The sequence below is a fragment of the Muscardinus avellanarius genome (assembly GCF_963383645.1).
Source record: "Muscardinus avellanarius genome assembly, chromosome: 15".
Classification (NCBI taxonomy): Eukaryota; Metazoa; Chordata; class Mammalia; order Rodentia; family Gliridae; genus Muscardinus; species Muscardinus avellanarius.
The window spans coordinates 7,987,644-8,002,242 of NC_137801.1; the positions used below are offsets into that span (position 1 = coordinate 7,987,644).

General features: G+C 49.4%; 1 protein-coding gene across 4 annotated transcripts in view; it reads left to right on the forward strand.

The window, feature by feature from the left end:
- The window catches only part of GREB1 (growth regulating estrogen receptor binding 1), a gene marked incomplete at both ends in the record, with an annotated part of 58,148 nt that overhangs the window by 16,629 nt on the left and 26,920 nt on the right, over positions 1 to 14,599 (forward strand). For 3 of the 4 annotated variants that reach the window (XM_080711212.1, XM_080711211.1, XM_080711213.1), the window contains 9 exons: positions 859 to 972; positions 1,478 to 1,621; positions 3,659 to 3,844; positions 4,954 to 5,304; positions 6,561 to 6,689; positions 7,849 to 7,977; positions 8,828 to 9,025; positions 9,714 to 9,894; positions 11,310 to 11,502. In XM_080711212.1, coding sequence (XP_080567338.1) covers positions 859 to 972; positions 1,478 to 1,621; positions 3,659 to 3,844; positions 4,954 to 5,304; positions 6,561 to 6,689; positions 7,849 to 7,977; positions 8,828 to 9,025; positions 9,714 to 9,894; positions 11,310 to 11,502 — 1,625 coding nt within the window. Of the gene's footprint in view, positions 1 to 858; positions 973 to 1,477; positions 1,622 to 3,658; positions 3,845 to 4,953; positions 5,305 to 6,560; positions 6,690 to 7,848; positions 7,985 to 8,827; positions 9,026 to 9,713; positions 9,895 to 11,309; positions 11,503 to 14,599 lie in introns of all 4 variants that reach the window. The other variant, XM_080711214.1, reaches the window with a different exon arrangement.

The window sequence follows — 14,599 nt, forward strand, 5'->3', positions numbered from 1 at the left end:
CCAGCCCTTGAAAAATGTATCTCGATGATGGATAATGATGATGATGATGATGATGATGATGTGGGTAATCATGGCTTCCATTTGTTGAGCCCAAATCCCCTGCTAGGTGTTACACAAATTGATTTACCTATATTCTCTTTAGTCTTGATTGAACTACTTTCAGAATAGATTTTATTATCCGTTTTAAAGATGAAAGAGCTCAGACTTAAAGCGATAAAGCTTAAGTAAATGTGCAACTCTGGGGCAAAGCATTAATAAAACTTGATGGGATCTTTCCTTTCATCTAGATATTTCACTAGATACTTAAAATACTTCATAAAACCCCAGCAGTTGGAAGGCTGAGACAGGATTGAAGGTTCGAGGCTAGCATGCCATAACTTAGTGAGAGACCTTGTTTTAAAACAAAGAATAAAAAGGGCTGGTGGTAGAACTCTGAGCTAGAACATCTGTGAGTTCAATACCCAGTACCACACACACACACACACACACACACACACACGCACGCACACACACACACAGCATCCATTGTGCCGGGCATGGTGGCACATGCTTTAATCCCCGCGCTTGGGAGGTGGAGACAGGAGGATCACACAGGTTCGAAGCCAGCCTCGCTGGCTTAAGAGACCCTGTTTCCAAATAAAATATAAAAATAGGTCTGGGAGTGTAGCCTGGAGGTAGGAGGGTTCCATCCCCAGTACCCCCCCCCCACAAAACTCCACAAAAAACCATCCATTGTAAAGCTATGACATACCATAACCTACCCGCCAAATACCAAATAAATGTTTTCCAAATTAGGAGAAAGTTTTGTTGAAGCTTATGTTCAGGGGCAGCCTAATCCATGTGCTGAATGTTGTCTAGGGATCTTGTCAAACCCTGGGCCCCCCAAAAAACGCCACAAAGGGTGGTCTCCGGAATCTCCATCAGCTACGGATGGAAGCTACCCTCAGGGTGGAGGGAACAGAGCTAAGTGTGGTAAGTGACTGTGGCCTTGCCAAAATGCAGAACTTGGGTGCCAATGGTGGTATTGCTAGTGGTCTTTATGTACATACCTACATACGTGTGTGTGTGTGTGTTTGAGAGAGAGAGAGAGAGAGAGAGAGAGAGAGAGAGAGAGAGGGAGAGAGAGAAAGAGAGAGAAAGAGAGAGGGAGAGAGGGAGAGAGGGAGGGAGGAGGTTCTAAGGAGACAAACTTTGGGAAAGTAAGTCTCTCTTTTTATATGTCAGTCGTTTGACAAAGTCTAGGGTCTAGGGTCCCATAGAATAGTTCCTGATTTCAGATAGGTTCAAAAGGCAGCTTCATGGTCGCTCCTTGGGCAGGGGTATTAAAGAGGAGGGGACTGAGCCTCTTGGTGGGAAAGGGGATGGAATGGGTTTAAGGTGCTGATGCTCCTGTTGGCGGGGTTTGAGTCAGTTGCTAGCAGTTTGCTATGGGTACCTCTTCTGATATGTTTTTCTAATGCTCTTGGCGTATTCCTAGAAAGTGCAGGCGTGTCCTGTGTGCCTCCAGTTGGCGTGGTAGGACCTGCTCCAGTCACCTTTCCTGTGGTGGCCTCTGGAGAACCAGTGTCTGTTCCTGACAACTTACTGAAAATATGCAAGGCCAAGCCAGTGATATTTAAAGGTAAGTGCAGCAGTGCCGCCCCCCGCCCCCAACTGTGGAGACTGGAGAGCCTGCAGGAAGTAGCCAGAACCAGGCAGAACTGTGGTCTCATCCCAAGCTACTCCAAGCATGTCTTCCTGAGACAAAGCGACCACTCCTTCCAGGGCAGTGTGTGAGCAAAGCGGAACCCGCCACTAGTTTAGCCCCTGGTCACATGTTGAGAACTGCAGAGCCTGTCAGTTTTCCATTGCAGGGTTTTATCCCTTTGCTTTGCTTGTTCATTTGTTCTTTCTATCGCTAACTCCCTTGGCTTCCCTGAGTCTCACCATGGTACCACACATGAGGACTGGAAGACAGACACAGTAGTCCCTGGCTTCAGGGAGTCCTGGCCCTATTGTCCTGTTGTCACCTGAAGCTACAGCACTTTTTGAATAAGTAATGTGACTTTGGACAAAGGTGGCCATAGGCGCTTTAAACAAAATCCGCTTTGATAGGTTTTGTGGAATGGGTGTTGGGTACTAGATAGAGGTAGGATTTTGCTCAACTAAGGAAACCCCTACTCTGTGAAGTCAGTAGACCTCGAGATGGGAAACTGCAGGAGGCTCTAGCAGGACTCACTTGCTGATGGTCCATGGCAGTACAATGCCTGTAGACACACACACACACACACACACACACACACACACACACACACACACAATTTGTGTCCTTAATAGTGCACTTGGTCTCATGCTTGTAGGAATGGTGGAGGCCTGGTAGGAAAGTGTGAGAGACAGCCTACTATCTATTAAGAAAGAATTTTTTTTCTTTTTTTAAAAGAAACAAATAATTCCCTCCTAAACCAAGAACAAAAAGTGACCATGATATTCGAGAGGTGGCTGGAATCTGGGTTGTGTCCGGGCAGGATGCTGGGCCAGTGATTGGGCGTGTCCTCTAGGCCTGCTGTCTCACTGAAATGCAGATGGTTCTTGGTCCTGCTACGAATTCTTTGCACGGTGTTACCTGTGTGCAGGCTCAGAGGCCTGGGCGGAAATCCACACGCATCCTCCCTGAGCCAGAGCCAGAGCAGGGAGCTCGCAGACACTTAACCATCCCAGCCTAGACTTTCTTCCTCTTTCTCTCTGATGCTGGTTCCTGCCACTGTCTTGTGTTAATCTGTGACTCTCTCTGTGAAGTCCTGACCCCACCGCTTGGCTTCAGGACCAGCCTGGCACATCCTTTACAAAGTCATGTTCGTCTCCCCATCATATGGCTCCTGTAGCTTCTCCAGGCCTCTTTTATGACCAGTGTCGCATCCTTTCTTTTATAGTAACTCCTTTTTTATTTTTTATTTTTGCTGTACTGGGGATGGAATCTAGAAGCATTCGACCTCCGAGCTACACCCCCAGTCCTACTTTTAGTCTTTATTTTGAGATAGGGTTTCACTGAGTTGCAAAGGGCCTAAGTAGTAGCTGAGGCTGTCCACGAACTGCGATCCTCCTGTCTCAGCCTCCCAAATGCTGGGATTACAAGTGTGCGCCACCACGCCTGGGTTATAGTAACTCTTTATGTCACCTGTCTACCCAAATGTGGTCCCTGGCCCAGCAACCCAGCTCCAGGCAGACATTTTGCTAACTCCACCAGTCAGAGAGCCCTGGAGGCACAGGCCTGGTGTTAAGGACCAGGGCCAACAACCATGCCTGCCTGAGCCCTGGCAGGGCTGCTCACTGAGGGGCTCTGCGGTCACTGCCAAGGGGCGACATCGCTGATGGCCACTGGTTCTGGGTGTGCTATTTCTCTCTGTGCTTGAGTTTGCTCACCTGTAACACAGGGGACTGGACAAAATGAACAAGCAAATGCTTCAGCCCCACTTGGTCATAAAAGGTCACAACCCTGTCATTCTGAGTCCTGAGAGGGCAGCGCAGCTGGATCAACAAGGACGAGCAGCCTGGGATTTCCCAGACAAGGCACTTAAGCGACCCAGGGCACAGCTCACCGGTCCTGCTCAATCTGAGAATGCATGGGGCCCGAAGCCGTGCCTGAGGCCACTGCTGACCATCCGCGTTCTCCCCCCTGCAGGCCACGGGAACTTCCCTTACCTCTGCGGGAACCTGAATGATGTGGTGGTCAGCCCGCTGCTGTACACGTGCTACCAGAACGCCCAGTCCATCTCCAGGGCATACGAGCAGTGTGGCGCCTCCACCATACAGCCCATCTCCGAGGAGATGCAGCTTCTGCTCACCGTCTACTACCTCGTCCAGCTGGGTGAGCCCCGTCGTCCACCATCCACAGGGGTGACCGCCAAGTGGGGAGCTGTCGCGGGCCTGGACACACACCTCATCGTGAGGACCCACTCGGGCAGCTGGAGATAAAACACAGGGACGTGTTATAGCCCTAGGGGGAGGACAGCAAGGGGCCCCTGAGGTGGTCACCACACAGAGGGGTGAGAGATGGTTGGAATCAGTAGAGACACCACTCACCTGCTAACCCAGGCACAGGGGTGAAACAGGAGGTAAGACAGACACTTCCCGTAAGAAAACCATTCTAGCCAAAGAGAGGGGAGAAGCAAATGGACGGCGGCCAGGTGAAGACAGGTGTGGGGATCGATTTAAAGTCACCGGTGTGCACTTGTAATCCCAGCATTCAGGAGGCTGAGACAGGAGGATCATGTTTCGCGGACAGCCTCAGCTACTGCTTAGTGAGGCCCTTTGCAATTTGGTGAGATCCTGTTTTTTTTTTTTTTTTTTTTTTTTTAGGGCCTGGGGATGGAACCCAGGGGCTTTTGACCCCCAAGCTATACCCCCTGCCCTAATTTTTATTCTTTATTTTGAAACCAGGTCTCACTGAGTTGCAGAAGGCTTCACTAAGTAGCTGAGGCTGTCCACGAAACGCGATCCTTCAGTTCTCAGCCTCCTGAATGCTGGGATTACAAGCATGCACCACCACGCCTGGCTGAGACCCTGTTTTAAAATAAAGTAAAAAAAAAAAAAAAAAGGCTGGAGATTTAGCTTGGAGGTAGAATGCCCCTGCATTCCATTCTCAGTACAGCAAAATCTAAAAAAAAAAAAAAAATCCCAAAAAAAGAAGGCTCTGAGTAGAGACCTGGGCTGTGAAAAGGAGCAGCCTTTTGAGGTGCTAACGAGAGAGGGCAGGTGAGGTCCACCAGGTAGGAGGGAGAGCAGATGAAGTGTGGGCTGGAGAGAGGTTGCCTGTCCTCCCATACTAGCTCTGGGTGATTATGGCACAGTACCAGTCCAGGTTGCATCTTCTGAGTGAGCATGGGTGCACGGTCCCATTGTTCTGCTGCGCTGGTGTCAGCGGCCCCTGCACCTTGCTAGACAGGCGCTGACGCCTCCCCACGCCTTCTGCCGCAGCGGCTGACCAGGTGCCTTTGATGGAGGACCTGGAGCAGATCTTCCTGCGCTCCTGGCGTGAATCGCACCTGTCCGAGATCCGGCAGTACCAACAGGCGCCTCCGCAGCCCTTCCCGCCCGTGCCCGGCGCTGCGGCGCCCGTGACGTCTGCGCAGCTACCCTGGTTGGCCGGCCTGGCCGCCAGCTCCTGCAACGACAGCGTGCACATCATCGAGTGTAGCTACTCCCTGGCAGAGGGCCTCTCCGAGATGTTCCGGCTGCTCATCGAGGGCAAACTCGCCAAGACCAACTATGTGGTCATCATCTGCGCCTGCCGGAACACCGCCATCGACTCCTGCATTGCTGTCACAGGTGAGCTCCGCCAGCTCTGGCTAGTGGGATGCCAGCATGGTGTCGATGTCCCAGGCCCTCTCTATGGCGCCTGGGGGACCCAGTTTACAGAACCAGGCGGTACCTGTGGTCTACTGGGTAGCAGCTTGGGAAGGCAGCCCGGTGCCCGCTCCAGCCCCGGTGATGTGCTTAGTTACCGCCATTCTGTTCCCCACGGTCCGGTGAGCAGCTCCCTCTTCTAGAGAGACTGGGGCTAACCTGAGTCTGGACAGACCTGGTTGAAAATCTCGTTTTTCCAAGTGCAGGGCACTGTGGCTGGTCATGTGCACCAAGATCCTGGCCCTCAGTTTCCTTAAGGATCAAAGGGAGATAAGAAGCAATGGCCTTACTATGTTGTGGGGGATAGTGAGCCCCCTTGATAATTCAGTATAAAAACATCCACCAAAATCCTACTATGTGCAGGGGCGGGGAATCCACAGCATGTTCCTGGAGGGAAGGCTCTGGCTGGGGAGGCAGACATCACACACACACACATAAGCTTCTTTGGGCTATTTAACTGGTTATAGGTCTTGAATATATTCAGCCTAAGTTTTTCTCTTTTTTTTTTTGTGGTATTGGGGACTGAACCCAAGGGCATTCTACCTCTGAGCTATACCTCCAGTCCTATTTTATTTATATTTTGAAAATAGAGTCTTACTGAGTTAGTGAGAGTCTCATTACTTGCTGAGGCTGCCCTTAAACCTGGGATCCTCCTGTCTCAGCCTCCCAAGTACTGGGATTACAGGCATGCGCCACCATGCCCAGCTCAGCCTAAAATTAATTTTTCTCTTTTTTAATTTACCTCCAAGTTGTATACTGTCCCTATGCGGTGTGTCGTTTGCCTTTAGCATTCTTTGATGCTAAACTGTCATGAATTCCCTACCTGGATTTGAATAGGATATCCAGCGTCAGACCTGGAGTCTCTGCCTGTCCAGCACCTTGTCTTGCGTTGCCTTACAGCATGCCTGGGAGACAGAGGCTGCTGGAGCTGGTCCAGGGTTCCACAGCCGGTGAGCCGGGAGATGCTCACACCCAGGGGTGTCACACCTCTAAGCCACCGTAGCCTTTTTGTCCCTCAGATTATTCTGTTGATCGGGACAGGATGGTGTGCGTCACTGATTACGTAACAAACAGCAACACCTGGTCTTTGCCAGGTGTGTGCGGTCTTGGCGGTGACAGAGAGACCCAATCTGCGATTCCCAGTAGAGGCCCACTGGCAGCTGCTGTTTGCTTTACAGGAAAATACCAAGCCCGGATTCTTTCTGAGAGCCTCCTAAGCCCAGCAGAGTACCAGAGAGAAGTCCATTATGAGCTGGTCACGGGGAAAGTGGACTCCTTGGGGGCCTTTTTCAGCACTCTCTGTCCAGGTAGGCTGGTCCCGAGGCAGGTGAACACCTTGAACACAGAAATAAACACCAAGGGGAAGGTCATGTCCCATTGGCCTGCGACATGCTGAGGCTGAGCTTGGGGTGCAGTGGCCCCCACTCTGCACACCAGTGTTGGTGACCTTTCCTTTTCTTGCATGTTGGCTGCGGTTTTTGGTTGGCTGCCACTCCTTGCTTCGGCGTACAGCGTGGTGGGGGTGGGATGGGCGCTTGTGTAGAGCACTGGGGGGCTGGGATGGGCGCTTGTGTAGAGCACTGGGGGGTAGGATGGGCGCTTGTGTAGCACTGGGGGGTGGGATTGGCGCTTGTGTAGAGCACTGGGGGGTAGGATGGGCGCTTGTGTAGCACTGGGGGGGTGGGATGGGCGCTTGTGTAGCACTGGGGGGGTAGGATGGGCTTGTGTAGCACTGGGGGGTGGGATGAGCTTGTGTAGCACTGGGGGGTGGGATGGGCGCTTGTGTAGAGCACTGGGGGGGTGGGATGGGTGCTTGTGTAGCACTGGGGGGGGTTGGGCTTGTGTAGAGCACTGGGGGCTTGGATGGGCACTTGTGTAGCACTGGGGGGTGGGATGGGCGCTTGTGTAGCACTGGGGGGGTAGGATGGGCTTGTGTAGCACTGGGGGGTGGGATGGGCGCTTGTGTAGAGCACTGGGGGGTGAGATGGGCTTGTGTAGCACTGGGGGGTGGGATGGGCACTTGTGTAGCACTGGGGGGGTGGGATGGGCACTTGTGCTTCTGTCTCTAGAGTCCTCTCCCTGCCCCCCTGAATTGCCTGCGGCCTTTTCCCAGAGGGCTCTTCACCCTGAGTTCTGTGTCCTGTGCTGCCAGCGCCCTCCTGCCCCTCAGAACCCAGCTCTTATGTCCTGCTAGAGGGCTTCAAGGTCCCGCCCTTTTCCAGAATCGGCTCAGGACCTTTCCTCCATGTCCTTTAGTACCTCCCTCTTACTCTGCCCAGACACCTGCCGTGCTATGATGGAACTCAGGCTGGGAATGTAGCCCGCCCCTGAAGGACAGCCACACCTTCTTTATCCCCTTCACGCAAGGCCTGGGGGCGACCAGTTACTGCGTGTCTGGTCCAGAGGGGCATGCTGTATTTCACTGAGATGGAAAGCCCATTCCTGTTTGTTCTCTGTTTGGGGCAGATGGTGACATTGACATTTTGCTGGACAAATTTCATCAAGAGAGTCAGGGCTGTAGCTCCTCTTCACTCACTGCCTCCTCCGTCACTAAAGCAGCGGCCCTGGATGTCAGCGGAGCACCTGTGTGCACAAGTGAGTGGTGGAGGGAGGGGCGCAGGTGTACGGAGGTGCTGGAGGGAGGGGTGTGATCACTGACTGGGAGGCAGCCCTGAGGCACTCCCAGAGGACCCAGCAGCTTCTTGCTTCAAAGTAGACCCGAAGCCGGGCTCGCGGCACACGCCTGTAAGCCCAGTATTTGGGAGGCTGAGACGGGGGAATTGTAGGTTCGAAGCCAGTGTCAGCTACTTAGTGAGGCCCTCCGCAACCTAGTGAGACCCGGTTTCCAAATAAGAAATTTAAAACCTGGGCTGGGAGTTTAGCTTAGAGATAGAATGCCTCTGGGTTCAATCCCCAGTCCACATGTACACACACACACACACACACACACACACACACACACCTGACACCTGATTTGGTGTTCAAAGATAACAGCCTCCTTTCCCCTTGAAATTGCACAGGAGCGCTTGCGTGTCCTGACACAGTAGTCTCTCTGTGCTGATTCCTACTTATAAGCACACTGATGGAATTTCATATTCACGTGAACTTCTGAGGCACTATGATAGTTTCTTTCCTCTTGGGAGCCTTCGGACTTCCTCCAGATTCCCGTCTCAGTGTCCCTACCCTGGAATACCTCACTGCCCCCTTCAGGCAGTGTGACATTTTTCCTTCTTTGTTTTCCTGGAGCATGATTTATCCTTATTAATAAAGGAAGAAGGATGCCTTGATGATACCAGCACCCAGCTGAGGGCGGGCACCTGCGGCTGTGAGCTCCCTCTTCCCCTGGCCGTTTCATCCATGGCTGGGCTCACTTTGGGTCAGTAGCCCACAGGCCCGGCAGTGGTTGCGCCTCTCCGCTCACCTGTGTCTGCGGCTCTGCCCGCAGGTTACTGTCTGGAGTCGCACGGTGTCCGGCCCTTCCAGCTCGCAGTGGCGCAGAAGCTCCTGTCACACCTGTGCTCAATCGCCGATTCCAGCACCCAAAATCTGGACCTGGGATCCTTCGAGAAGGTGGACTTTCTAATTTGCATACCGCCATCGGAAGTGACCTACCAGCAGACCCTGTTCCGTGTGTGGCATTCAGGTACGGGGCCTTTTGGGGACTACAGTTGTGAGGTCTACATGGGCCAGATTTATCTACCTCAATTCACGACAGGATCTGTGCACCATCCTTTGCTACTGAGGATGTGGAGCAAGCGTCACTGCTCCCATTTTATGGATGCCCAGAGACAGTGGCTCACCCCACATTTTAGTATCTGTTGGGGGTAGAACCAAGATGTGAACTTTTGCTGCATGGTTGGGGAGGGGCAGCGACCTAAGCATGGGTTGATAGCAGGCTGCCGGTTCCTGTGTCTGCCCTGTGCTTTTGAGGATATTGTATTTGAATGTGGGGAACAAGGAGAGCCTATGTCTTAACTCTCAGAGTCACACTTTAGTGGCATAATGTGGAGCTCTTGCAGTCAGACTCAGAAGTGGGTTTTCTGGGTAGTTGCATCTTTCTTTCCCTTCCCTCTTGTCTTACTCTGCTTGGAATAGCTACTTCCTGAAGCCTGCTTTTCTGGTGCCCTAAGTGGGCTCCGTGCACAGAGCCAGGCCTTTGCCCAGATTCTGTTCTGCACAGTCACAAGACGGGAGCCTCCTGCCTGCAGCGCTTCGTCATGCACCGCCGCAGCCTCTGGGCCCGCTCTGTGCCTGCTTGCAGGTGGTCGTCAGGTATCAGGAGTGGACCGGTGGCACTGTTCGTAGTCACTGACATATTCACTATGTTGCAGGTGTTTTATTGGAGCTTGGCTTGGAAAAGGAGCCCGTGACCAAGCAGAGAGTGGAACAGTACATCCTGAAACTTGACGCAGAGGCGCAGACAAAATTTAAGGCCTTTTTGCAAAACTCCTTCCAGAACCCGCATACGCTGTTTGTCCTGATTCATGACCACGCCCACTGGGGTCTTGTGAGGTTAGGCCTACTGGTCTCTGACAGCTGACATGTTCCTATGTCAAAATACGGATGGCATTTGGGGCTGAGGGCACAAGTGTTGGAAGGATAGACGATGCTGGGGCTTAGATTTGTGAGCCAGTGCCACAGATACTTTCTAGAATCTTAGAGCTAGGTGTCACCTCCAGGGTCACCCAGTGTGACCTCTTACATTTGATGGAGAAGAAAAGCAGTGGGCTTTTCTTTTTGTCACACTGCCTGACAAAAGAGTCAGGGTGGAGTCAGGGGTGCTGGTGGCAGAGCCTGCTGGAGCCAAGGCCTGGGAATCACAGTCTGACAGTCAGCAAGTGGTATGTGCCAGGGTGGGGCCCCTCACGGAAATGTCGCCCAACCCAGCCCGTCAGCTCCAAGACCACAGGACAGCGCTGATTCCTTCCTTTCCTGGGATCCTACCTTACTCAACCCAAAAGAATGTCTACTGAGGTAACTTTCACATAGGTCAGCCAGGAGTCTGCAGAATCAGCCGGGTGTTCACCAAGATGAATCTTGTTTGGGGGACTGGCCTTGGGGATGTGTAATTAGGTGTTGCCCCTGATATAGATGAGGAAGGAAAGCGGCTTCTGGGCCAGGGCACAGAGCAGGGCTTTTTCTCACACATTTGTAGATGCTTAGGGTTGGCCAGGCCCCGAAGGATCACATAGTAAAGGGTGTGCCTTCTCCGGTCTGTGTATGAGTTTGGAGGAATTGCAACATTCTGAAATTAGAGAAAAAAGCGATCTTGAGACTGCATTCTGGGGATAGGTTTCTGAGTGGCTTCCTGCCACCCACAAGATAAAGCCTAGATTTTATTTCTCTCTCCCCTGGAGAATGCAGAGGCCAGTTGCCTCAGACAGAAAGATTGAGCTGGGCCTGTGTCTTCACCCCAAAAAGCTTCCCATTGCTTGAGTGCTGCCTTCTACATTCGGGATAGACTCTGTTATTATGTATCCTCTGGGGAATTTGAAGAGGGGAGGGCTTTAGGAGGCCCATCCGCTTCATGAGCTCCTTCCTTTCTTGTCTGTATTACCACCATCTCTCTAAGGAGGCCTGGATAGTCGAAATGAGCCAAAGGAGAAAATCCGGTTCATTGAGCAGTTTCTGTTCTAGAAGAGCAAACGGTCGTGCACTTGTGAAACATACTCTACGGTGTCCGCACCATCAGATTTTTCATAAGTATCAAGGGAGGTCCTGATGGGCACCCAAAGTTCAGCCATTACTTTCTTTCTTTTCCTAGTACTGGGTACCATTACTTTCTTTCTTTTCCTAGTACTGGGTGAAGCCATATGCTTACGTGTAGGTAGAGGCAGGGGTTAGTTATACCTCTGTTGATGCTTATAAAGCTGTAAAATAGTTCGGTAATTCTACTGATGGCTGCTTCTCCTTTTCTGTCCTCACAGTGCTGCTCATAATGTCTATTCTCAAAGTGACCCGTCCGTGGGACTGGTGGACAGATTGCTCAACTGTCGGGAGGTGAAGGAAGCCCCCAACATCGTGACCCTTCACGTGACCTCCTTCCCGTATGCACTGCAGACCCAACACACCCTGATAAGCCCCTACAATGAGATCCACTGGCCTGTCTCCTACGGTAATGTGAGTACTGCCGGGCTTTGGTGTAGCCAGGATGCTTAAGACCGGAGAGAGAATGTTTAGCAAAAATCTTGACCAGCGTGGTTGTGGGGTGGAGAGTGGGTTCATGCTCTTTGGATCTTCTGAAATCCATCGGTTGGGGTCTCCATCTTGGTTAGAATGTGTGAAAGAGTACAGTGGCTTGAGGTTTTCTCCTGTGACCACTGAAGCTCTCCAAGATTGGAGCAGGATTACAGACACTGGTGTTCATGGCATTGGATTAAGATGCTGAGGGCCGAGTCCCAGGGAGGCTGTGGGGATCTGGGGCAGAGTAACGCCACCTGTAACTAGCGGCCTTAGACATCACCCCGTTTTTCCTATCTCTGCATCTGCTTATAACCAGGTTCAAAATCTTCCTTAAACTGAACACACATCTTCAAGCCTGGTGAGTTTTGCTTAAGTTTCTCATCAAAGATGCCATTCTCTCATTAAAGCGGAAGACAAAAACAATTCTGGTAGTTTAAGAATTCTGGGTGTTTGGATTTTTTTTTTTTTGTTTTTTTTTTTTCTTTTTTTTAAATTTTATTTTATTGGTGCACTGTATTCATACATCATAGTGGGATACAAACTTTTGTAGACATACATGCACACATCGCCCAGTCAGCCCCCACCTGATCCCCACCCCATTCTCTCCCCATCCCTCCTTCCCATGCTTGGCTTAGTGGTTGACATCTAGTATTATAGCAATTTATCCATAATTCAAAATGATAATCTCACATAACAGTTTCATTGTCTGATACCAAGCGTTTGATGATTTAAAGATAACATTTCAATATTTCTTTTTGCTTTCTTTCTTACCAGAGCATATTTTTTTCTGTTTTTTTAGGTGAAACTATCATATATTTATATATTTATTTTTCAGAAAAAAAATCTATCCTAATATGGAATATGAATTCTAGATACCCAAAACGATCTTGAAAAAGAACAAAGCTAGCAGATATATATTTTCTGATTTCAAACCATATAAAGCTACAATAATTGAAACAGTGTAGTACTGTTCTAAAGGCAGATATATAGACCATTGGAGTTAAATACAAGCCTAGAGCTAAATTCTTCCCTATATTGTCAAGTTATTTTTGACAAGGTTTCCACGAACATTTGGTGGTGGAAATAATAATCTTTTAACTAAATAATGTTGAAAAATAATAATTACATGGAAAAGAATAAAATTGGACCCTTACCTAATCCCACATTCAAGTAGTAACTCAAAATAGATAAAAGACCTAAATATAAATCTTAAGACTATAAACTTTTAGGAGAAAATCTGGGTCATAAAACCTCACAACATTGAAATTGGCAGTGATTTCTTGGATATGATTTCAATGGCACAGGCAACAGAAGAATATACAAATTCCCTAAAAAATAAAAGAAAATATTGTATATCCAAAGACAATGTAAACAGAGTTAAAAGTTACTAATAGAATTGGATAAAATATTTCCAAATGCTATATCTGAAGGTATATTAATATTCCAACTAGAAATCCTAAAAATTAACAACAATAAAGGCAAACAATACAATTTAGAGATAGGTAAAAGACTAACATAAATAATGAATCTCCACAGATAACCAATCTTAGTTGTCTGTTGGATGGAAAATCTTGTTTCTCTGGTTCTGGTGAGTGTTACCTATTTCTTCTTTGTAGTTAATCTCTTTGAGTATTTTCTCTAGTGCTGGTTTTGAAGACATAAATTCCTTCAGTTTCTGTTTGTCATGGAAGCTTCTTATTTCTCCATCTAATTTGATAGAAAGTTTTGCTGGATAGGAAATTTTTGGCTGGAAGTTGTTTTCTTTCAGAGTTTGGAATATGTTACTCCAAGCCCTTCTGGCTCTCATGACTTGGTTTGGGAAGTCTGGAGTGATTCTAATTGGTTTGCCTCTGAATGTCACTTGGCCCTTTGTTTTTGTTGCCTTTAAGATTCTCTGCTTGGCTTCCACATTGGTCATTTTGACAATTATATGGCGTGAGGATCCTCTTCTCCGATCCTGTCTAAAGGGAGTTCTATAAGTTTCCTGGATCTGTGTATCAACCTCTTGCTCTATATTTGGAAAATTTTCTGCTATTACTTCCTTGAAGAGATTGTTGATCCCTTTGGTATCACTTTCTTTTCCCTCCTCTATTCCAATTATTCTTAGGTTAGCTCTCTTAAGGTGGGCCCATATTTCTTCAATGTCAGATTCCTGCTGTTGGATATTTTTTTCTAGATTAGAAACTATGCATTCATTTTTGGATTGCTCATCTTCTACGAGCGAGATTCTGTTCTCCATGTGGTCTAATCGGTTGTTTGTGCTTTGAATTGAGGACTTTACTTCATTAATTGCATCCTTTATCTCTTTTTGGCTCTCTCTGAGTTCTTTTCGAAGCACCTCTATTATTTCTACAGTTATTTTCCTGATTTGATCTTCTAGAAATCTCTGATTTTCTGTTTTATCAGGTTCTGATGTTGTGGGGTTGTGCACATTCATTACTCCAGTGTTATTCCTCTTTCCCATGATTTCGGAGGTTTGTGCCTTCTCTGGGTTCTTCCCTTGGGTCACTATGGGTTCACTTAAGGTGCTCTGGATCTCGAGTCTGTATTATCTCAGACCACACTACTCCTTTACTAGGTTGTATCACAGAGTCTCCGACCCAGGGAGTCGATAGAAGCTGCTTTAAACTATGGGGGGTGCCAGGTTGCACGTTCTCCTATGGTGTGATATCTCTGCCACCACCACTCCCTCACTGGGTCAAGTCCCAGGAGGCACAATACTGGGATTTCTCCTCTGTGGCCCGCAATTTGACTCACTGTTCTTGAGTACGCAGATGTAGCTGTACTGGACTCGGTGAATTCACTGCGGCTGCCGCCGCCGGTGGCAATATGGCGCCTCTGCCACACCCTCGGCCGTGAGGCTGGCGTATTTTTTCTTCTCTGGTTTTGATTTCCACTCTGAATCCCTGCAGCGTGTGCTGAGCTCAGCCACTGGGAGCTTTAAATGCTGTCTGCGCCGAAAGATCCCGCCTGGCTGTTCCGCAGCGGATCACCTCGGCTTGCTGTAGCCGTCCGTTGAGTTCGCCGCTGCCGC